At 39.0% G+C, this 24,229-nt stretch overlaps 1 protein-coding gene across 2 annotated transcripts in view; it reads left to right on the plus strand.

Annotated features, from left to right (window-relative positions):
- The first annotated feature begins 369 nt into the window (after window positions 1–369).
- Window positions 370–24,229, plus strand: part of PDLIM3 (PDZ and LIM domain 3) — a 28,703-nt gene continuing 4,843 nt past the window's right edge. Inside the window, exons 1-5 of one of the 2 annotated variants that reach the window (XM_006197989.4) lie at window positions 370–604; window positions 8,634–8,785; window positions 10,437–10,521; window positions 18,563–18,630; window positions 23,333–23,596. In XM_006197989.4, coding sequence (XP_006198051.1) covers window positions 512–604; window positions 8,634–8,785; window positions 10,437–10,521; window positions 18,563–18,630; window positions 23,333–23,596 — 662 coding nt within the window. In that variant the 5' untranslated portion in view covers window positions 370–511. Of the gene's footprint in view, window positions 605–8,633; window positions 8,786–10,436; window positions 10,522–18,003; window positions 18,192–18,562; window positions 18,631–23,332; window positions 23,597–24,229 lie in introns of both variants that reach the window. The other variant, XM_006197990.4, reaches the window with a different exon arrangement.

Raw genomic sequence — 24,229 nt, forward strand, 5'->3', positions numbered from 1 at the left:
AGATGAGGAAACTGAGGCTTAAGGACATTAAGAAATTTAACCAAGGTCACAGAGCTAGTAAGAAAACTGCTAAATAGCCAACTGCATTTATGATGCATGTTGTTTTATTTTAATTGAAAGTAAAGGGTCTGTGGTTTAACTGCTTTTAACTTCGAATGAAGCTCACTGCTGAGCTGCAAGCAGAAGGTAAAACAGGAGGACAGGTGTTGCTTTAAGAGAGTGATGGCTGTTGTAACCCGAAGCCTCCTCCGCCCAAAAGGTCTGAGAGGCTGCACCCCGGTGCGCGTCTGTAAACTCCCGCGGGTCTGGCGCGTCTCCTTCTTCCAAAGTTGGAGCTCTCCTTGGTGGGAGGGGGCGGGGAGGAGGGGAGGCCGGTGACGTCACTCTGGGATGGGAATAAAGCTCCCGGGCCGCGGTCCGGCGAGGACACTGCCCCGAGAGCAGAGTGGGCTGTCCCACTCGGGGACACTCGCTGCGCCCCCGCCGGAGGAAGGCCGTGCCAGGAGGCACCATGCCCCAAAACGTGGTCCTGCCGGGCCCTGCGCCCTGGGGCTTCAGACTCTCGGGGGGCATAGACTTCAACCAGCCTTTGATCATCACCAGGGTAGGTGTTTTCCGTTCTTTTGCTGCAAGTGGGGACTCTGGCGTGCGGCCGGTCCCCCTGGAGAGGAGAGTGGCCAGTGAGGCAGTGGAGTGTGCTGGGTGGGTCCTCGGCTTCGGGCTCACAGTTCGAGGGGCGGCAGCATCTCGGCAAACTAAGGTTTGGGGATGCAGAGCAGTTGAGAGAATTAACCACGTCAGTTCCACTGTCTGCAGCCTCTTGGCCCCCAGCAACTTTCTGAGGAGAGGTGAACTGACAGCGTGGTTCCCATGGCCTCAGAGAAGCTGGGCTGTGAGGTGGGCTGCCTTCTCGCCCTCCACTCCTGGTCTCCTTTTCAGTAACAAACGAGGTGGGGGCCACGGGAGGAGAGACGAAGGACCTAACAATAGTGGTTGCTTCTTGGAGCTAGACTCGCATCTGAGCGCTCTCCTTGTCTGGATGAAAACTTCGGCAGGGCGCTGTTCACAGGGCACAACCTGGGCCCGCCAAGCTGGAACCGCCCTTATCAGCTCAGACAGGGAATATATTACTAATCTGTATTCCTAGGTTTCCAGGCGTTTTGAATAAATATTTTCCAAAGCTGGAAACTTGGCTAAGAAATCATCACCTATAACTCGAACTACAAAGAAAACATGTCAGATTGTTTCCTTTACCTGAGGGAGAGTCACCACTCAGTCTAATAACTCAAAATAATACTTTCCTATCAAATTCAAGCTTTCTTTCCTTAATAGTCTCTAAAGTATTGTCTAATCAAAAAGAAAGAAAGAAAGAGGGAAACTTCAGGATCTGTCCTGCCAGTAAATTTCTAGTTGGTCTAATTGATTTTTTTCCTAACATATGTTTGCCTTACTAACAATGTTATTGTTATTATTTCAGTGATAAGTAATAAAGCACATTAAACCTAATTTTAAAACATAAAGTTTCAGAATATTATACCTTTACTTAATGCTTTATTTTCTTCATTTTTATACTGTTTTATAAATGTATACTTTATAATCTGATATACTCACATCAATTTTTAAACAAGGTAATACCTTTAAAATTCTGTTCTACTTACTAGTTTTGAGAACCAATGTCTTTTTAAAATATCCTCAAAACGTACCATACAGATGCATACTATGGAACATTTCAAGCTTTGTTTTACATTTTTCGAAAACATGTAAACACATCTGACATGTGTGTTTTTATATAAGACATAAAAACTTAACACACCCCCAGAAATGTTCCTAAGTAAATTAGGCAGAAAATGGTCCAGTGATCTGGGCCAAACAATGCCTTTTATGGATTTATCAAAGGAAACAGCTTCCATTATCTCTGCTAAGAAATACTCTCAAAGTTTCTAAAGTACAGTTTTCCTTTGTTTATATTAAATGAAATAAGCTTTTGAATCGTAACAGAGAATAAATCATATTTATATTAAATCCTAAAGAAATCACTCAGTCACAAAAATCCTTCCAGTGATTTATAGAAGAAATATCGTACTATTACTGTGGAACATAATATGATGACTCTTATGCTTGAAAAATTGAGTTGTTGATACTATAAACAATGTTTATTTTAAAAAACTCAACATTTTGGAGTTGACTGCAGGAGCATATGGTAAACAGTTGATATAATGACATTATTTGGGAAGCCAATTCTGTTTGAATTTTTAACTCATAAGTAATTTGCATCACATTGACACTTGTTTCAATAATAGTGCACAACCACAGATGATTATTTCATTTGACGGTGGATTTTCTTTTCAGTTAATTTAACTCAAAGAGAGCAAGTTAAAACTAAACTGTTTTGTAGTCCAGGGGTCCCCAAAACCATTCACATAGAAGATTCTTGTTGAATAAGTGAAAACATATTCACTTGAAATTTTTTGCTTTAGTGAACACCTAATCGAGAATATTTCCACTGAAATTATAAGAATACTAAAAATCATTTGGAAAAAACCTAAAAGATATTACCCCAAAACAGTTATCAGTGTTGTAATTAGGTATTAGAATAATTCTATTAAGTCAGTAATTTTAACATTGTGCTAAAAGGTGGTTAATGAGGTTATGTGTGTGTTAGCGCACTCTTTCGCCTGCCATGCACTCTCCTAAGCCCTTTATAGGCACTAACTCACTTAAATCACACAATTATCCTAAAAGATAGTAGTAGTAATAACCCTGCCGTTGATCACAAGTGGTGAAACAATTCAAGGTCAAGTCTACCTGCCTCCCAAGTCTTCATCCTGAAGCCCGTACATATGAAAGATTCTGTTTATTGTACAAATGTTTCCAAATAGGTGTTTTGTGCCATCCAGCCCATCATCTGGTCCTACTGATTTTATGTCTTTAAGATCTACCACTTTCTTTTTTCCAACCACTGTCCCTCGTTGAGATTTCATAATTTCATGCCTAGCTGTTTGTCTCCCTGCTGCAATTCGTCCTGCATATTCTTACCAGCCATCTTTGAGATGGTTGATGGCTGCTCCTACCTTTCTCATTCTTAAAAATTCTTCAGTGGCAACCCCCAGTTTATAGAGAACAGAATGTGTGGTCTTTAGCACGGCATTCATGGCTTTCACCATCCATCCCGACTCATGTCTCCCACTTCACTTCCTCCCTCTTCCTCCTCTCTCCCCTTCCTCCTCTCACTCCATGAATAGGTAGTAGTCCAAAACTCGACCACTTATAATTTCTCTAACATGTCTTTGCTCCTGCTGTCCTTTTCCCCCAGAATTCTCTTCCCCACCCACCCCGTAGTCCTCTGTGCTTGTGGAAACCCATTACGATACCACTCCTCCAGCCTTCCTCCGGGAAAAATCACTGCATCCGCTTAACTGCCCTAGCTCTTGACCTGCAGCCTCTTTATATCACACCTTGTACCACAGATGTTTGAGTACATCTGTATCCCACAGATTGCGTGCTCCCCTCTCAAGGCAAGAACTCGCAGGTTTGGGGCTCCTCAGTGCCAAGCACAGGGTCTAGTGTATCACATATGTTATAGAATAAATACAGACACAATATGAGTAATAAACAAAAGTGTCCACTTTTGACATAACTTCATTATCATAATAGGTGCAGACTGTGTCTTCAGAAATATCCCACAATAAAGAAAAAGGAGAGTTGTTTTATTGTGCATTGATTTGTCTGTTTTAGATAAGTTCTTAAGTATGCAAAGAATTGAAATGCCAATGCCTGCACTTAACGTCACAAAAAGTCCCATAAATGAGATATATTCCTCAAGTCAATTAAATCAGTTTTTGTCCTATAAGCAATGCCCTCCCTTCCTCTCCTCACACTCTACAAAAGCACACTATAGCAGTGCTCCTAGACGGTGGTGCTCGGCTCCACCGTCTGCTGGGGAAGGGGTTTACCAATGCAACTCTCTCCATTAGCTGAAATTACAATTCACAAAATGAGGACAAAGGGTCCTCACCCTATAATTGTTTACAATCCAGTGGGGTGAAACTTTGTATCATAAAAAACCATGAGAAGTAAGATAAATCAAACACCAGACATTCTCCCAAAAAAAACTGAGCCATTGGTTGCGATACAATTTTTAGGAAAGCAGTTTCTAGGCAAGGGTGTGCTATACTTCCCGTGATATAAATTTAACTTGTGGATGGATGTTCAGTGCAGGGGAGGGGGCTATTATGGCAAACACTATATACAACTGGCCAGCATTTCATAGAATAAAGTTTAAAGTTCACATCTCTAAGTGAGAAGCTGTTCTTTTTCTGGCAAGAAGGTTCTAAGGAGTCTCTTTCTTAAGTGTTAGGACCACCCAGAAGGTGGATCTACTATCTCAGCCAAGTTACAGATGGTTTGTTTTCACAAATGGTCCAATTTGGAATAAAGTACAAGCTTCTTTTGTGTACACGATGTAAAATTGCTGTATACATCGGATGCCAGCATGTCCCTTCCCACTCAGTTCCTCTTCCCCCTCTTCCCTCCTTTCTACGCAGAGCACACCCGGGATCAAGATGCTTCGTGGACCTGGGTACCAACAAAGAAAATGCTAGTGTGTTCTTAAGTTTTGCAGGGTTTAACATAGAAAAGTATAGTTCTTTAATATATATTTGAAATTTGAACTTTTAGAAAGAAATATTTACCGTTGAATGCAATCTTCTCCCAGGTAGCCCTCAGTATCCTTGGGGGATTGGTTCCAAAACCCCCACCCTTATACCCACCCCACCCTCCCAACCCCTTAGCCCTTCCCTCGAGGATACCAAAACCCCAGGATGTTCAAGTCCTTTATATAAAATGGAATTTGAATATAAACCTACGTGCGTCCTCCACTTTGAATCATCTCTAGATTACTCATAACAACCCAACACAATGTAAATGCTATGTAAATAGTTGCTGGCATGCAGCAAATTCAAGTTTTGCTTTTTGGAAATTTCTGGGATTTTTTTTTCAAATATTTTCAACCCTCAGATGCTTGACTCCTGGATGCAAAACCCACAGATTCGGAGGGTCAACCATTTTTAATTTTGTTCCAGACCTGTCTGCAACGCTGACATCTGTTCCTAACATTCATACATCCCACAAGTATATTCCACCCCCCAGCCATAACTGTCTTGCTCTGTGACTATTTCAATCATTTTTATTCTTCACATAGACATTCCATCAGGGCCACATCTTGGACTTCCCTCATGTCTCCCACAGTTAACAGGTCATTATAGATGCTTCACCTGTGATTTAAATTCGTTTTTCCCAAATGGACCCAAGTAATCGGCTGATGTGAATAACGGAAATCATCTGAGGCACTTGTTAAAAATCTAAATTTCCTAGTTCTTCTGCTAGAGTTTCTAATTCCTGATTCCAGGCAATAGAGTGGGACTGGGAACTTTGTTAAGCAAAGATTCCCCATGATTCTCCTAATCAGACAAGTTTGAAACCATGTGCTAAGTGATGAATGGTAGTGCTATTTCCAAAGATCTCTCTAGCGCTTTTGATATTTGAAACCCTAATGAATCTGAATAATAAACCCGCTGAAAACCTCTTTGCCTTATTTTAGTCTCTCTTCTCCTAATTTGGAAAAACATGTTAAAAAATAAACTGTGAGCAATAAGATCAAGCAAAAGAAATAAAATAAAAAGTAATAATATAATAAAGTCATAATATAAAATAAAGCTGAGAATTAATATATCCTTATGATTAAACAGAGAGTTTAACTTACTAAAACCAGGCCATCTTAGTGGTCATTTGCTGATCACTAGCCTCGCTGTGCATGAGACTCAGAAGAAGTGAAAGAACATGTGTTTTCCTTCTCTCTCAGCCCTCTCTCTACATACTATTTTCTTTCTTATCAACTCCCACCTTGGAGGTCCCGGGACATCAGTGGCCAGGTTGGACGCAAGGTCAGAAGTTGGTTCTGGCCACCACTATCAACCACTGGTTTCCTATTTGACTAACGAAACTGCCAGCGACATAGCCGTACAGCTGCTCCCACCTTAGTGAGAAGCCACAAGTTCCTTAGTCACTTCACCTCCTCTGAAAAATAGAAGCAACCTTCTACGTCCGGCCTGTCTTAGAGTGGTTGCAATGGTCAAAGTTATTAGAAAGTGCTTGCAAATGTAATCTTCTGGGTAAATATAAGAGTGTTATTAACTTCTGTATTAATGCTGTGAATAAAATTTAGTAATATTCAGTATCTAAGTTCAGCACACCAAATGCCTCTGTTTAAAATTTATATAGACAGATACACACAAAACCCTTCCTTCCACTCATCCTAATCACAGCTGAGAAATACTGTTAGGTTTTCTAAACCAAGATCAAGTGTCAAATATAAATCAAATTCAAGGATATTAGAAAAGCTAGGTGAGGCTTTAAAAGCAAACACATTGAGCCATGCTTTCTCATGTTTTAACTCAACAAATAGCACACTGGTCTTAGACGTTTAAAAATAGATTGTACTGATTTTGACAAAGTATAGTTAGAGGAAATTAGAAGTTTGAGGTTATTTTTATCACTATAACTCATATTAGAGATGGAAACTTTTGCTCTTCTAACAGTTCTGAGTCTGGGAGAATTTCTAAATGCAAAAACACCTATGAAATGCCTCCCAAAGCTGAAACGTAATAATCCTCAGTTATCTTCATTCAGCTCCCATCAACTGTCCAAACTGGAAAATTATCATGATCTCTCTTAGAGCCATGAGGTTAAATCAAATCAATCATTTGCAAATTAAGCAAATAGACAAACAATGAATTAATGACTGATCCTCCAGTTTAACATTAGGAATGACCTAGTTTATTCCTGGAGTCAAGTCTTAGATGTTATTCTGCTCTAAATAGTGGGAACTAGCAAAAGAAACAATGGCAAGTTGACAGTAGTAGCCATAATCTTTGGGTATGTAAGTACTAGTTCTTTTCATTTCACAAGCTCTGATATAAATGTCCTTTTCATTCATTTTTCGAAGAATTATTCATTGATTACAAATACTGAATTTATTCTGTGAAGCATCAGGAATATACATAATATTATGGATATCCTCAAGAACTTCTGGTTGGGAAGACAGACAATACACAAGTGAAAAAACAAACATGAGAGTACATATTGTCTTCATAAAGGCAAAGAACAGGTAACAGAGAAGAACAATGGGGAGGGGCTAGAGAAGCTACATCAGATGTCTGGGGAGGTCTCTCTGAGAACATGACATTTAAGCCTATACCTCAAGGATGAGAAAGAGCAACCAGGTGAAGAGTAGGGGGGACATTTAAGTCCCAAGTAACAGTGTGTGCAAAGCTTGGAAGAGGGTGCAAGCTTGGCCTATTTGTGGAACAAAAAGGAATTCAGCCTAGCTATGGAGCAGTGGATGAGGGGAGGAGGAATGGTATGAGGGGATGGTAGAGAAGCAGGCAGCATAAGACCGGGTGAGGACTATTAGGGGCTTGTCAATAGTTGGGATTTACCCAGAAAAAAATGGGAACAGGTGTAGCAATCAAAAGAATAATTAATGGTATACTCAACATGTATTTATTGAAATAACTTGAAATAATTTCAGATTTCCTATTTTCTAAACATTTAACAACCATATTTTTCCCATATCATTTCCCATACCGTTCCTCATATTACCCCCCCAAAAAAACCCATGTGAATTTCTTGCAGACAGCATCAAATCAGATCTTGCTTTTTTTTTTCCTACCTAGTTTGACAATCTCTGTTAAAAAACAGAATGTGATGTGTTTTTAGGTCATTTACATTTAATGTAATTACTGGTATGGTTTAATTAAAAGCTATCATCTTGTAAGTTGTATTCTATTTGTTCCATCTGTTCTCCATTCATGGAGAAGAGCTGTACATGGATACAAATTTCCCTCGTGTCTGCGGTTCCCAGGGGTTCTAAACTCTGAATATTTAACTCACACTTGGCCTCTAGCAATTTGTTCAGAATTTTAGTGAATTCTTCTTAACAGGTAGTATGGTGGCTTCATCTTCTATTTTCTGATACAGGTGAGCCCACACTTACATCTCGTCTTTCCTTGGAAGCTCCTATCTTTCCTTCGATTCCAAGCTAGTTGATTGCCTTGTAACTTCAGCTGTCTGAAGAGTCCAGGGAAGTTATAATTTTGCATATTAGCTGGCTTCTTCTTGTTAACACAAGAGGGATTGATTCTCTTCCGAGCTTTCTACATCCCAGGGGCATGACAGGGATGCTGAAGCAGTTTCAATTCAAATATAAAACCTCCCCAAATGTAGTAAACTTCTATTCCCAAATAGAGAATTCTAGGTGACAAAGAAACACTAAAAAACAAATTATTTTGTTTAAACCAAAGAAAATATGATTCAAACAGGGAGTTATGGAAGATGTTTTAAAAGAGAATAAGAGATACATGGTAGAGGAAATATGGTTAGTAAGAAATAAATTATTTTACATAATGAGAAAATAGAGATAACAGAATTGATCAATTAAGTTATTTTAAGTTAAATTTAATATTTCCTAACCAATAAAACATATAAAATGTTACCAAGGTTAAATACAAATGCCAGGGACAAAACTCAAGATATTGCAGGATGTTGATTTTAAAATGTGCGATGATTTCTTACAGATCACTCCAGGCAGCAAGGCGGCAGCTGCCAACCTGTCTCCTGGAGATGTCATCCTGGCTATTGATGGCTTCGGTACAGAGTCCATGACTCATGCTGATGCACAGGACAGGATTAAAGCGGCAGCACACCAGCTGTGTCTCAAAATTGACAGGTGCTCTTTAATTAATGGTGTTAAAATTTGATCTGTTTTGCAGGAGAACCTGAACCAGAACTATAAATGATTCATCCTCCCACTGAGAAGGAGTATCACAGGACCCAGAATTTTGACTGGCTTTTTAATATATCAGCCACTTTGGTTTGTTCTTCACTGAAGTCAGTCAGTCTAGTAGCTGTTAACAAATGATTTCTAAAAAGAATGCTCTGGAATGTCAGAATAATGAAAGCAGCTGAAAGAATTTTTTTCCCTCTACTAACCCAGTTAGTTGACAATGAAAATAGAACCTTTAAAGGTATTGGCCATAAAAACACTGAACAGCATGTCGCGTTAGTTATACTGCTGTTCTAAACATGGTAGAGAATGGAATGGAATTTAGAAATGCTCCTGAAAGAATCTCATGCTTCCCAAAATGTGATCATGTTAAAAATTGGTTGCTAATATCCTCTATGCCATTGGCTTTTTTGTACTGAATTCAGCCTAGAAGAATCTCACAAGGTGTGAGAGTGTATGTGCACATGAGGGTTTCAGACAATGAGACATTTCTGACCAAAAACAGTATTAGGAAATCGAACCTGATCTATTGCCATCAGATCTGAAATTGAACTGTGAAAATAATGATTTGTTACAGCGTTGTTAGTGTGTTGATTCTGTTGCTGCTGTATTCACAGTTTTCCCTGCTGTGGTACAGAAGGCACAACCCATCAGCCACTCTGCCATGCCATGGGGTGAAATTGACTCTTCCCCATCTCTGCATAACCTGTGATCCTGCCAAGCACACAGTTTCTTAAGAGCCACACGATCCCAAGTAGATACATGAGAAAGGCTGGACAAAGCACATTTCCTTCATGCCAACGGCAAATCCACCTGGCAAATCACTCACTGCCTCCTGTGGCGCCCTGGGTAGGCTAGGAGGGAAGTAGGGGAGACCTAAGGAGCTTGCTCTGGGGTCATCTGTCTGCAGGGTGTGCCTCCTGAATCTCCCTCTCCTGTACTGCTTCCCCCATGCGCTGGAGACCACTTCCTCCAGAAACGGTACCATGTCCTTGCCTCAGTCGGTTCCAGATGCTATAAGTGAACACCACAGACTGGATGGGTTAAACAGCAAACATTTATTTCTCACAGTTATGGAGGCTGCAAGTCCAAGGTCAGGGAGCCGGCATGGTTGGCTTCTCAGTGAGAACCCCTTTCCCGGTCAAGTCCTCTCATGGCCCTCCTTGGTATGTGCACACAGAGGAGAGCAAGAGAGATCACAGGCCTCTTCTTTTTATAAGGGCATTAATCCCACCATGAGCCCCCTACTCTCATGACCTAATCTAACCCTAATTACCTCCCAAAGACCCCACCTCCAAATGCCGTCACACTGGGGAGGAGGATTTCAACACGTGAATGGGCTGGGGGGTGCGGGGGGCACAAGCATTCAGCCCATCGCAGTCCTCCAGGCAATTCTGATCGATTCGAGCCTTCCCAAGAGTACACTGAAAACATAAGACTAATTAGACGAGCGAGTACAGGATAATGAGCAAGGAATATTGCTTTTGCCTTTATCAAGGGTTGATAGTATTTTCACAAACATAGGCAATTAAAGTATCTCAAACTGGAAGTGCCATTAGAATTTGGGGGTTTATAAACTTTATTTTATTTACAGGGCGGACACTCGCTTATGGTCTCCACAGGTATCTGAAGATGGGAAGGCTCATCCTTTCAAAATCAACTTAGAATCAGAACCACAGGTATGAATTTTGGAGGAAATGGTGTTCACATTACGTTTCCTTTTAAATGATGCCCTCCGAGAGGAAAAAGTGACAAATAGAAAAAACTGGAATAAGCCACCAGATGAAGTAGCTATCTTTACTCTCTGAGATTAATTTACATTATCCATGCCGTCCTACATCGAGAAAAAAGAGAAGTATGCCTAGGCAAACATCTTGTTCAAAGACAAATAGATTCTCATCAGGAAAAATGTGGCTATATCCACGTAGAGTCCGCTTATTTTTTCATTTTTTTATGAGGAACTTTTGCCAAATGACCATGAATCCAAGAAATTTAAGATGTTAAAGCAAAACAAAATATAGGGTCTATCATTTGAAACAGGTGTCTCTAATCTTATAGTTATTGTAAACTTCAATTCCTCAAGGTCTTCACCCAGATCTTATTTTACATCCTTCTTTGATGATCAGTTCTGGCATTCTGTAATTAAGCTGACTCTAGGGAAAGAGTTTTGCATTATGTAATCATGATGATATTCTGCCTGTGCAGCTGAATTACAAAAGATAAAGGATCTTCCCTTGAGGCAACTCTATCTACGAAGCTAAATTAATCTAACACTCTGATGCTGACCTGACTATGCCTACTTTCAAAAGCTCCAAAAAAACTGAAATTAAACCAAACCTCCATTGTGCCATATGGAAAATCTAATCAATAAAAGGATTTTTTGAACCTCTCTTTGGTCAGAAGCTCCCCAAGGTTAGAGAGACAGAGATATATAAATTGAATACCCCTTTTTAAACAAGCACCCCTGCTAAGCTAATTATATATCCCCAGAGTTCAACTAATGAAAATGAACTGAAAATATGGTTCTAATTTATGCTTCAGCAAGGTTTCCCCTTTCAGGAACGCCGACTCCTGAAAATGTCCTTCAGGTTTTTCACTGTCTCCATCAGCCTCCATTCATTTCCTTCTTAGTAAAATACATGTAGGATACATATGTACATGTGTCTTACAGGGCTTCTCAAAGATTTCAATAAAATAATATAGAACAATAATTTGGCACACTGAATTGCTCACAGAGATACTCAGTCAGGTGGGCTCTGTCATGATCACTGGGTTCGGCACCCCTCCCACCAGGCGGTGCTCAGAAGGCCTCCTGGCCTGTCCTAACAGTGAGACAGAGCTTCCTGGAGACCAGAAACGTCTTCCTCACTGCTCTCCATGGGGCATTACATATTACTCTGGATGAAAACTTTATCATCAGCTCAAATACAAACCCCCCCAACCCCAGGAGAAGAAACATACTTCAACTTTCAGAGGGAACAAGTTTATCAGATCCTTGTCTGAGACTTTTGACTGGAGGGAGAGAAGAGCATGAGCCTAAAAGCCACTCAGAGCAAAAAGGGGAGGGCTTCAAACTGAGTAAGATAAGGACAATCACGAAGGCAGAGCCGGTGTGTCTGCTCTTACTCTGAGTTACCCCAGGCGTAGCACACAGCAGGCGCTCATTAAACAGCTGACGAATGAATGAAAAGAACCGGAGGCCCTAAAGAGAAACAGTTCTAACATGGCAGCCCTGGGGACGCACTCTCAGGCTGGGGTTCTGCCGCCGCCCCCAGAGGCTGCGTGCACAGCAGAGTGATCCTGAAGGCTGAGGCGGCCCTTCGGGTGAGAGCTCTGCTCTTCAGGGTGCGTGAGTACGAGGTAAAAGGGACGAGACAGGCAGTCAGTGCGGGGAGAAGGGACCTGCAACCTGGTGGTGGCTTACCCCCGCATCTGAGGTAGGTGGGTGAGTGACACCTCTAAGCATCCTCTCGGATGGAAGGAGAGACCGGAAGAAGGAGGCAGAACAGTTCTCCAGGCAGAGCTGTCACTTGCAGACAGCCCGTCGCAGTAATGCCCAACCCGCCTGCTTCCTCTAACCCTCAGCAGTTCATCACTTAGAGGCATCACGGGAGCAAAACAGACCATGTGGTGCTTTAAAAAACCAAAAAGGGAAATAAATTTAAGGCTCACATACACACATATATTGACCCTCCCCCAATCTCTGATTATCACTGTGACAAATTGGATAGAATTCTGAATTTGTTTTTCTATATCACGTACACATCCAAAATTGGACTGCACCTTTTGCACATTTCCATTCAAATTTTTTTCCTAATTTTTTTAAACCCAACTTCATCAATATGAGATGCTAAAATATGGGACACATATTTGACCAGAGTGCCAAATCCCCAGTGATCCCTGATCACGTTGCAGTTTCCACTCCAGCATGTGGGCGACTCAGCACGTACGGATTTCATTAGGCACAGGGTGAGCCAGAGCATCATGGGAGCCTGTGTTTTGCTAATGTCTCTGGTCCAGAGTTGGAGTTTCAAGGCACCTGTCTGAGCTTTACTCTAGAGGAGGCCCCTTTTGTAGACCTATGAGTATTAATCTATGACTATGGTTATTCTAAGAATTGATTTTAGAAGATACTCCAAATTTTAAATACTCTGGCCTCTTGTCAGTCATTTATTAGCCCACGTGTCCTGCATTTTGCAGTTAGACAATATGGGTATTTATGATACTACAAACAGGAGAAAGATAAAGAATGAGAACAGTTTTGTTTTTTGTTTTTTGTTTTTTTTTAAGGGTGAAGATTGGGTTAAGGGCTAAAGAACTTGGTCAGATGGAGCCTCTGAACATTCCATTAGTTTGAGTCATGACTAATTCTTACTTGCACCCTCTCCAAGAGGCCAGTGTTTGAAAGGCTCAGGAATAAGAACCATTTCAGTTCTTCCCCTAAAGGACCAAAATGTTCCTACTCCTTATGAACCTCAGGCCAGATTCCTGCAGGACCAGTGCACGTAACTTGGCACTTCAGGACAGACCTTCCCTATATGACACAGCTAAATGTCAGCACAGCCTCTCCTATCTGAAAATCCTACAGCATAAACTAGAACAAAATGCAGTGATAAATATCAAACAGTGAATTTAACTTGTAGACTGAGATTGGAGAAAGGCTAAATTGTGGTTATGTTTATATTCCTTTTTAGAAAAAAAGTAATACAGAGCTATGCAAAGCGATGTCCTACAAAGAGAGGTTCTTTTTCTTTCTCCAAAACAGAACCCTACAAATAAAGCCAGCCCCTTCTGGACAACAAAGGTGTGTCAGGCTGAAAAACAGATGTCATTAAATCTTTAAAATGCCATTGTAGATGAAGAGTAAAATGTCACTGAGTGATATACAATATTTGAGGTTTCATTTCTCAACCCAACTCAAACTTCTGTTATAAGTTATATGACATTTGCTAATGGAATAAAATACTCTTTTTCATTTTAAAAGCAATACATACTCATTGGGGAAAAAAGATTTTATCCTACCATCCAAACCCAGCCACAAATAATAAAATGTTAGTGTCTTTTTTTCCAGTTTTTTCCCTAGGAATAGGTTTAGGCTTTGGGGACATTTTCTTACACAGTTACAGTAATAAATGATATAAAATCTTAGTATCTAGAGTTTTTACTTTTCCATGCTATTATTAAATAGATAAATTTTGATTTTATGAATTTAAACTCAAATCTTAGGGTTAAAAGAAACCTTACAGATTGTTTAGATCAATCCCCAGCCATTGAATAAACTTCCATACAATTCAGAACTTGGCCCATGAGCAGACAGGTGCATTTTTCTACACAAAGCATTACTCTAGACTAAAGGCATGTGTTAGAGTTCTTTGTCCCTCTCTAATGCTTACATTCTCCAATAAAACATTCCCCTCGCCTTTATTTAATATTTGCTGAACAACTCACAATCATAATGTACTTATCACAACACAGGAAAATACATTTTTCAGAAATAAAAATGCTGTTTTCTAAATGAGAAAATAGTTGTTTCCATCTCCACATAAAAGACTGCATCCTTTCCATGAAAGATTTGATAATAAAGATATATTGCATGCACAGTCAGGTGGGGTGTGGGTTAAAGTTGTCCTATTTTCATAAAATAACTTTACAATGTTTTGAGAACTGGACAGCAGCCTACACAAAACAAGTTTTCATAAAATCCCCTTTTCCCCACACTCTTCCCCAGTGAGATATGGGGAAACACTTGAAACAGATCACTGAAGAAAAAACAATGATACGGGTGACTTTTCATCTGAGGGGTGAGCATGAGGAGGGGGGAAGGGATTGCTCATAAATTCCAAACATGATTAAATAAAACCATCTCCTCAGTTTGGCTTGATATGATCACTTGATAGAGTTTGTTTCCCTTATTTCACCACCATTTTTCTTATAAATAAACAGACCTGCATATTATCACACATGTATCAAACATGTTGTTTCTGTTAGTAAGTGCCTCAGTTCTCAGACTGAATCTTTATCCAAGTAAGAAATTGAAAGGTGAAACGTCTTTGAATGATGTCATTGCTGAGGTCGTTTCAAGGACTTGGGAGATTGTTGTCAAGAGCTGCATTCTCCCTGATGTCAACTGATCTCTGTCAAGTTACTTAGCTTTTACTCTGGCAGTGCTAGCATTTCATGAATTCAAAATATTATTCCTTAATATAAGCTCCTAACATTTAAAAATAATATTTTAAAATCTAATTAATTACAATGATTACTTACTGAATTCCTAAGAGAGAAGAATCACTTGGATGCTTTTGTCTGGGTAGAATAAACACAAGAGCTGGACTGTATTAACTGCTATATAATTTTTTTTACCAGTATTTTCCATTACTAATCATTTTCCAAGAAAAAATAAAAAGGAATAAAGTGGAACAGCAAACTTCTAATTGGCTTTGTCTTTTGATTCTGTTTGACCATCAACAGTGATGTAAGACTTGGATAGAATGTTGCCTCTCCGTGCCATGTTTAAATTTTTTGTTTACCTTTAGTGTATACACTTCATTGTGCTTTTATGGAATGACTCCAGCAGCCCATAAACTAATGCTTTGCAAAGCCTGAATACAAATGTTCGAAGCCTGTGTTAGAAACACTTCCTTTTATGATCTGAGTAGAAAATAGAGGTTTTTCGGTTTTTTTTTTTTTAACAAATTACACTTTTGTGACCTTTGCGGTAACTAAAACTGAAAATGGCGAAGAAAAAGCTTGGAGTTGATTAACTTATGTGCTGCTTTTTAGAAGTACTACTAGAGATTATTACTGCACAAATATTTTCAGAGAAGATGCCTCATTTACAGGATAGTTGCTATTCATGTGTATCATTTTAAAACTAAGAAGAAATAAGAGCATCAGATTTTGCCCCCATAAAGCCATCATATTACGTTAACTGATCTTTGTAAATTCAATTCTATACATCAAGGTCTTTAAGGTATATCATACTTATCTTTAAAAAAAAAAGATAAATTCCACAAACCTTGAGTCCTTCAGTACTGCCTGATTTACTCTATTAATTAACCTGAGAGATTTATATATATAATCCACCAAAACTAAATTAGGCAATTAACCTTCTGTCTTCTTTCATATCCCAAACAATAACAAAGCTTTGAATCATGGCCGTTGTCATTACTTACGATTATTTCCCATTCACTTTTTTCATGCCGTAATAATAGCTAATCATAACAACTCATCATAAAACACAGCCAATCCAAATTCATTATTAAATCAGCCAAAACCATCAGTCTGTACCACTATGAATGTTTGACTACACACATTTTCACACGTTCTGGGATTCAGCGTTTTTCTAAAGCCACATGTGGTTGTTTCGGTCATTCTGCTACCTAATATCAGCAACTACATTGTCACCCAACCAACTCTTAGGCAATGAGCCATTATTGTGGAGGAAAAAAATAAAAAGAATCCATAAGATATTAGCCAATTCAATCATATTATAACCTCATCGGCTATTGTATTCAACCCAGGCCTTCCTTTCAAGTTCAGGAAGCTGTTAAAACATGCTGTCCAAGGTTGAGGAGAGGAAAGCTCCTCTTTATCACATCACAGATTTTCAGGTGCCATGAGATTTGGGGCAGCTGGAGTCCAAGAATCAGCAGGACTAGTGTTTGAAGCTGCACCCCATTTGCCTCATTGTAACTATTAGAGGGCTTTGCCAGGAGACCTAGGTGGGGGAGCAGGGAGCATGTGTGATGACTGCCTGCCCAGGAGAACCGAAAGGAAGCACCTCGCTGCTTGAGTCCCCGAGGAAGCTGCTGGTGTTCTCCTGTACAAGAGTCGCTACACAAAACTCTGGTTCCACCCCTAAGAAATGGATATAATCTCTTTTCTAAAAAGCACCATCCCACAACTCACTCATCTAAAATGACAGGAAGAGAAAAAATGATACGAACAAGACTAGTCTAAGATCTTTTTATTTTTTAAAAAAACAGTCTCCATTAACATTTCAAATCATCATAAATGTGTGTACTATTTGAGATCTGTTTGAAACACTGGTGGCAGAGTCACTAAAGTAAAGGAAGTTGATGTGAATGTGTGATTGAAAAATACTGTAAAGATTTATCTTACCAGTTCTGCCAAATGAAAAGATTTGGAAAGAGAATCAACTCATGTGTGTTTTAGCATTCCCTCCTGGTTTTCTTCCGTTGCTTGGAGGAAAAAAAAATTAGTGACTTTACAAAATTATAAATCTACATAAAAATTGGAAAACTTGATCACTACATTAAAAGATAATAATATAGAGTTTCAGATCATTCAGGTATGTTTCAAACTCAGAGTTTAGGACTGAAGTTTGGGCCTTTTCCCCATAAAGCGAAAATTCTTTTGTGAATCATACATTCGCTATCTCTGAATTGCTGGGAATTGCTTAAGTCTTTTTGGGACTAGAGTAAACATAAACACACAACAAGAAATCATCACAATAAAAAAGGAGGCATTTTTATGTATGTTATTCTGCTTTCAAAAAGGAAAAGTCGTTTAACTCTTCATTATTTTTTCTAAATTTAAGATTATATCTTAATGCAAATTAAGAGTTTTGTTTTTTGTCATAGGTATTAAGACAAAAATCAGAAAAATGTGGATTATTTAAAATGATTCAGTCCAGTTACTCATAAATGTTCATTCCCTTTCTGATGGTTTTATTCTCCCATTTCCTACAACGGGGGAAACGTTAATAGAGGAGAAAGCATATGTAATTCCTACTTGAGAAAATGTCAAGTAGAATCATTTTTCTAAGCCAAAAATCTCATTTCTGACACAAAATTTCTGTATTCAAATGAGTTCTGTGAGAATGTCTTAAAAGTCAAAAGAAGTCATTAGGGAGCAGACAAAAGGCATTGGTGGTTCAGTGGTAGAATTCTCGCCTCCCAAAAGGTATAATATACAAATTATTTTATATTTTAAGTAAGGTCAATCCCTTTGCACCTTAACATTTGTTGGATGAATACAGCATGTGTACAGTCCACGGAGAACGTGTTCCTCCTTTTACCCGGCCATTAATCTCATAGTGGGTAAAGAAGCCTTGATTAACAAGAGCGATGCTGTCAGTCTGCATTAATGGCTTTGTCATGCATTCTGTGGCTCTGTGTATTTTGTCTGCCATTGTACAGGAGTTCAGACCCATTGGTGCCGCGCACAACAGAAGGGCCCAGCCTTTTGTTGCAGCAGCAAACATTGATGACAAAAGACAGGTAGTGAGCGCTTCCTATAACTCACCCATTGGGCTCTATTCAACTAGCAATATACAAGATGCGCTTCACGGACAGCTGCGGGGTCTCATTCCTAGTTCACCTCAAAAGTAAGTATTCGACTTGGTTTCTGGCCACCATGTTTTAACGGTGATAGTGCGGCTTCTTTTCCTTTCAAAAGTCCAGCTCTTGCTGTTTTATTTTTACTTTCCTGAAGGCACCATCAGGTTTTTATTTTAAAGACAAGCATCTAGAACATGGTTCTAATGTTCTGGAGTCCAGTCCGCCAGTTTCCGAACATTTAGTGAATAGATGGTTGAAAGGAAGAAATCGCTCTGGTTCCATCATCACCCTTCTTAGCCATGTCAATATTTGGTGGTAAATAATCCTTTCTGTACAGTTACTGTTTAATTTAATCTAAAATATAAGTATATGCATTAATCTTTCACTGAGGGACTTTTTTAACCCTTTGTCTTTACAGGATGTGAACTACTTTGAACACAAGCACAATGTTCGGCCCAAACCTTTCATAATCCCAGGCCGAAGCAGGTCATAAGCTTTAAGATTGTGAAGTTTGGAGTGCATGCTTCTTTAACAAATCCTGCTAAGCACCATGCAATGTAACTCTTAGGTGTTTGGAGTGACTTTTCTCATTTTGAAGCTTATTTCAAAAGCAAAAGAAACAAACGCACTTAGCAAAGAATCGTAGCCAACTAACCTCCATTTCCGAGAGCAAATACTGACAAGATTACAGTGCTGTGAAATATTATGCAATCCCCGTGTGTATTTATAACTAATGCCCCTGCTGTTCACAGGATCCCATCCAGAACACGGTGACCTTTGAGGCAGGCAGACATACTCTACCCCAGGGCAGGAAGGCCCAGTCAGAGGGGACAAAAATGAAAACCAGCCCCCAGTCAGGAGTGAGGAAGCAGGAGACAAAGCTGGGAAGGCTGGTGGAGCTTTGTGTGCTTGAGAGGCTGATTATTTCATCTCAGCACCTGCTTCTCACTGTGCCCTCAGAGCCCACCAGGTAACCCCACTCATTCTACGTAAAAATACATCTGCATTCTTATGGGTGCTTGCACAGGAAGAGAGGCCACCTGAAAAGGAACTATTCCACTTGAGGGGAAATAAGTATAAAGAAAGAAAGAGTTAGGAGGGAGGGAGATTTATTCGGTTATCCTCAGGGGTAACTGTCAGTCAGAAAAACAGATCATCAATGATCCTGTTCAGATCTTCTCCAGAAATTAAATTCCAACTTACGAGGGAAGAAATTAATGCCCTGTATTGCCACATCACGAAACAGTTTCTTCAAGAAACCTCAAACCCATTCCTCTAACTTCAGCTACATCAGTCAGCCCAGAGGAAGGAAGTTGGTGGTTAGGCTAGATTGATCCTAACAAGTTAGAATCACTGAATAATGATCTACATCAGGTGTCTCAAATTAGTGGCCTGCAGGTAGTCAATTCGCAGTGTTTTATTTAACCCTCCTGTTGTTTAAAAATATTAAATTGAGTTAAGTGCTTTAAGATGGAACACCCACTCTCCATCTTGTCAGAATGCCCAGCACTCCTAAGCTATGACACCTGGTCCATTGTCATATACGTGTGACCCTCCTGGGCCCTGCAGACATCTTAGTTTATGATGCCTGCTGTAGACAGTCAGTCATCACTTGATACATGATTTCCATGTGCTGACCTTTCCATAAGCCAGAGTCAGGGCCAGAGGATTACTTCAAAATAAGCCAGACAATTTTGTGATACCAGATTCAGAAAGAAGCAATGGAGTAGAAGAGCAGGAGAAAGATGCTTAAAAAAGGCAATGACCACCAAGTACATCTCCCCCGACTAGAATGTAAACATCATATCCCCAGTACCTAAAAATGAGGCTCGGACAGAGTAAATGCTCCACAGGTGTTCATTAGGAACAAAATCCCAAGAGTGCCTAATCGTGCTTCCTGAGTAGCAAGAAGAGTCAGGAGCTGTCATTCCTCTCTCAGACTTGTTCTACACAATCCTTTTTTACTTCTCTTAGTTTTTCCCTATTCCATTTTCAGTTGTTCCGATACCATTTTTCTCTGCATCTTTTCTCCATTTCTCCACAATCAACAGCTTCCTAACTCCACTCTCAATAACATAAAAAAACATAAAAGCTAAAATGCTCTTTTACTGTTGAATATATATATATATATATACACACACATACATCTTCCTTAAGAAACATAGTGAAACTGATATACTTGCATTCTTTTGAGGTTAGCATAAGTGGAAGTTCACTAACTTGAGCGTTAGGACTTTAGGAGGCTTAAAGAAAATAATACATTACAGTTAATACAGATCTTGCTTTTGCTAAAGACCAACATTAATAAAAATTCAGGAAAAGTCAGGGAGATTCAGTTATGTAATGCCTTTCTTTTATATTTTCATTTCAATTCAAACATAGTGATGATGACAAGCCAGTCAATTCTGTCACTGTGAAGTGCCTTTCAGTATAGCTGAATTTGGGAGAGGGGAGAGGAAAAACAGGGATGAGGGGATCTGCTTAAAAAACAGGTACCAGTTCATAAACCTTAAAAAATTGTAAAAATGATTCTGCTATCCTTCCTTTCTTCCTGTGCCCCCTCACTATTTGCTCAAGTTTCTGAATTTCTTGTTCTTACCAAATGATTCCTCATCAAGGCAGAATTTTGAGTGGCTACTTACCAAGCAATAATTACACCATTAATGCACAATTTTTGAATCTGAAGTAAGTTGGAGATGCTAATATGTCCATCTCTGTGGGGTCTTACTACTAGTTAGGGTTCTTTTAATGGTTTCACCATAAATTGAAGCATTTTAAAAGACCAGTATTTTCCTATGAAAATATGTATATCTTTAAAGTCAAAGCTATCAATAGAAATAAATACAAGGCATTTTATAGATCTGAATGATAAAAATACAATCTGGTGAGTGGTTTTTGGACAAGTCCCTGTATGTCCCCAAAAGTCTGTATACACACCAGGTAAATTCGTTCTCTGTCAAATGATCCATTCAGGTGCACAGCAGTAATGGGGGGTATCATCAGCCTTAGGGGTTGCCAGGTCAGTAAGTCAACGTCAAGAAATCTTGATAATAATCCAGGTCACAGGAACAGGTCATGGTGACCCATGATGATCTCCACAGTGACTGGAGTCAATGAAAACTATTCTGTTTAGAGCATCAGTTCACAAGATCTTTTAAAATTGTCCCAGAAATTTATAAAAAGAGAATTCTTGTTTGCTTAGGGTTTGTTTCCTATCTATTCAATTAGACATGGGCCCTAAATAGAATGATAAAGAAACTAGGAAACAGAAGACACAATCTCTGCTTAAATAAAGTTATACACGTAAGCATGCATGGATGCAAGAACACGAAAAACAGAAAAAGACAACACTAACCACAACTGTAAAATAAGGTATGTCTGGTATCTGTAGGTTCTGAGTTGGTCATAGTTTGCCTCTGCTCCGTCTAGCACTACGCCTGGCTCACAGGAAGGTCAGAGCAGTTATAAATGCTTGTCAAAAAGTTCACTGTTTGGAGCCCAAGTCTCCCAATATTTAACTCAGTGTCTCAAACCCCTAAATTACAATTTAATAAACTTCACCATACTGAGGTCCATCAATATAATCCTGACTAAACTGCAGATAACTGAAATTTTATTTCTGTTCTTTTACCAAATGAAGTCGATTTCAGCAGCCAGGATAGCGTGGAATCTATGAAACCACTTGACATTTTTGTATGGGATCAGTTGACAGATTGAGTTTCAAACAGGTTCTCAACAGTCAGGAAGTAAAAGAGCAAGTTCATATTTACCTGCCTTGTTTAGTCTGTGTAGATGGTTGAATTGAATAGCACAATACCAAAAAATTTGTTTAATTCATTTAGTGACATGGGTTGCCCAGACTAATCAGGCTGCAACACTGATGAAGCCAACAAAATCAGTTTTCAGTACGTCCTTCTGGTTTTTGCTCTCTGTATGAGGCTGAGGTTGGCATTAGCAGTCCTAGAAATCAAATGCAGATACGAGGCTATACCTGAGCCCTAAGAGAACAATGACCTCGAGATAAACGCACCATATAAATTGTTCTCTGGCCTGAGTTTACAGCAACACTAACCTGCAGGCATGATAGAAGTTTACATTAATAGTTCTTTTGGCTTTGTCTTAAATGACTGTGCTTTAAAATATATATATAATATATTCCATTTTCTCAAAAAATGAATTTCTCATGCTGACCTTAAACTGCATGTAGAAAAAGGACATTTTAGTCATCAGCATGTCAGCTGTGACTAACCTCCTATCTATAGAGAATTCTGTTTATAGAGACTATGAAATTTCTGTAGTTGTTCTTAAAGTTGCATGACTGGCTTTTCTGATGGTTTAATAAGTTCCCTTAAGGGGTATTAAAAGGAAATGAGAAATATGCATGGAAATATATGTGTGCTTTACAAAATTTTACATATAGCTATGTATAAAAGAAATATATCTTAGCCCTATGTACCATCCAAAGAGACTGAGATCACCTTATTTGCCCTCTAATCATTAATTTCAAGGTGACAAGCATTTATTGGCTGCTTGTAGAGCCTACATTAAATCATTGAACAATTTTTAAAGTGTAGTATTCACAAAAAGAATGAAAATAGAAAAAGATAAAATGGTAACAATAAAACATTTCCAAAATAGTCTTAAAACATTATCTTTATTACACAACCTACAAGTTGCCTATTGCCATTCAATTAAAGCCCAATTGCATTTCTGAAAATACTTATTGTGACATGTGTAGCCTAAATATTTGATTGGATCTTCATGTTGCATATTCAGTTACTCTTTGTGAAGGATCATTCATTAAAATTTCAGTTTTAAATACTGCAGCTCAGAAATGTAAAAGGGTGTCCAGCCAAGGTAACTTTTCTGAACCGCTTACTTCATGCACAACTCTTTATATGTGTAACTCTCGCCTAATAGAACATACTGTCTAAAAGAACAGAGCCAAAAAATGCAACATCACCTGTAACTTCTAATTTCGTTAAACTTTTCTCAATCATGAATTTTTAAACGTCTTCCCTTTTAAAGTAAAGTCTAGCCAGAAAGAAACATTTCTTTTTAATTTGATTTGCTTCACCTCTTACTTTTTGCCTTCAATTCCTTTTAACCTCTCTGTACTTGTTCTCTGTGTTCTGTCTGGACTTTCTGGTTTCTGTGTCACGTCTGTGTAACGTGTTCATTAACACAGTGGATGCAGTACTCCGTCCGGTATTGACGGTGGCAGTGGACGTAGCACCCCTTCTTCTGTCAGTACTCTTAGTACTATTTGCCCAGGTGACTTGAAAGTTGCTGCTAAGATGGCCCCTAACATTCCTTTGGAAATGGAACTTCCGGGTGTGAAGATTGTACATGCTCAGTTTAATACACCTATGCAGTTGTACTCAGATGACAATATTATGGAAACACTTCAGGGTCAGGTTTCAACAGCTCTAGGGGAAACACCCTCAATGAGGTAATATGAGTCTTTCTGAACCATGGGCATATTAACTAAACACATGGGCAATGTCAACTTTACTGGTGTCTTGAAATGCTGTCTTAATTGAAAGAAAGCTATGTGAAAAACTTTCAAGAAAAAAATACTAAGGATCTATCGCAAATATCCAGGCTTAATGATAAAGGTGATTTGAAAAATTAACCAAGTAGAGTTTTATGTGACAGATTGCAAGAAAATGAAATCATGGAAGGGCCAAATGTATATATCTTTTGAAAAACTACAATTTTAGTACAAAAACTTTATGCCTGGTACAATACTTCTCAAAAGTGATTTACAATCTAGTATACTCTGTGTTTCTTCTTTGGGGGGTCAAAAACTGGGAAAGGGATGGGAAGTTCAGAGAAGTTTCAAAAGAAATGATACCTCTTCTCTCTTCTAATGGCATCTTTTAGAGAGGTTCATTATTTTTCCATTTAAAATGTTTGCCATGAATAAGGGTTTATAAGTGAATATCTCAAACTATTAATGTAGATATTTAGTTTCTACTGGTCTCCATTTTGACTGATTTCTTCTTTGTTATGCATAATTGTTCAAAGTAATTTTGCCATCGAGTATTGTCAATTACAAAGATTTATTATAAGATAAAATATT

The sequence above is a fragment of the Vicugna pacos genome, chromosome 26 (genome assembly GCF_048564905.1).
Source record: "Vicugna pacos chromosome 26, VicPac4, whole genome shotgun sequence".
Classification (NCBI taxonomy): domain Eukaryota; kingdom Metazoa; phylum Chordata; class Mammalia; order Artiodactyla; family Camelidae; genus Vicugna; species Vicugna pacos.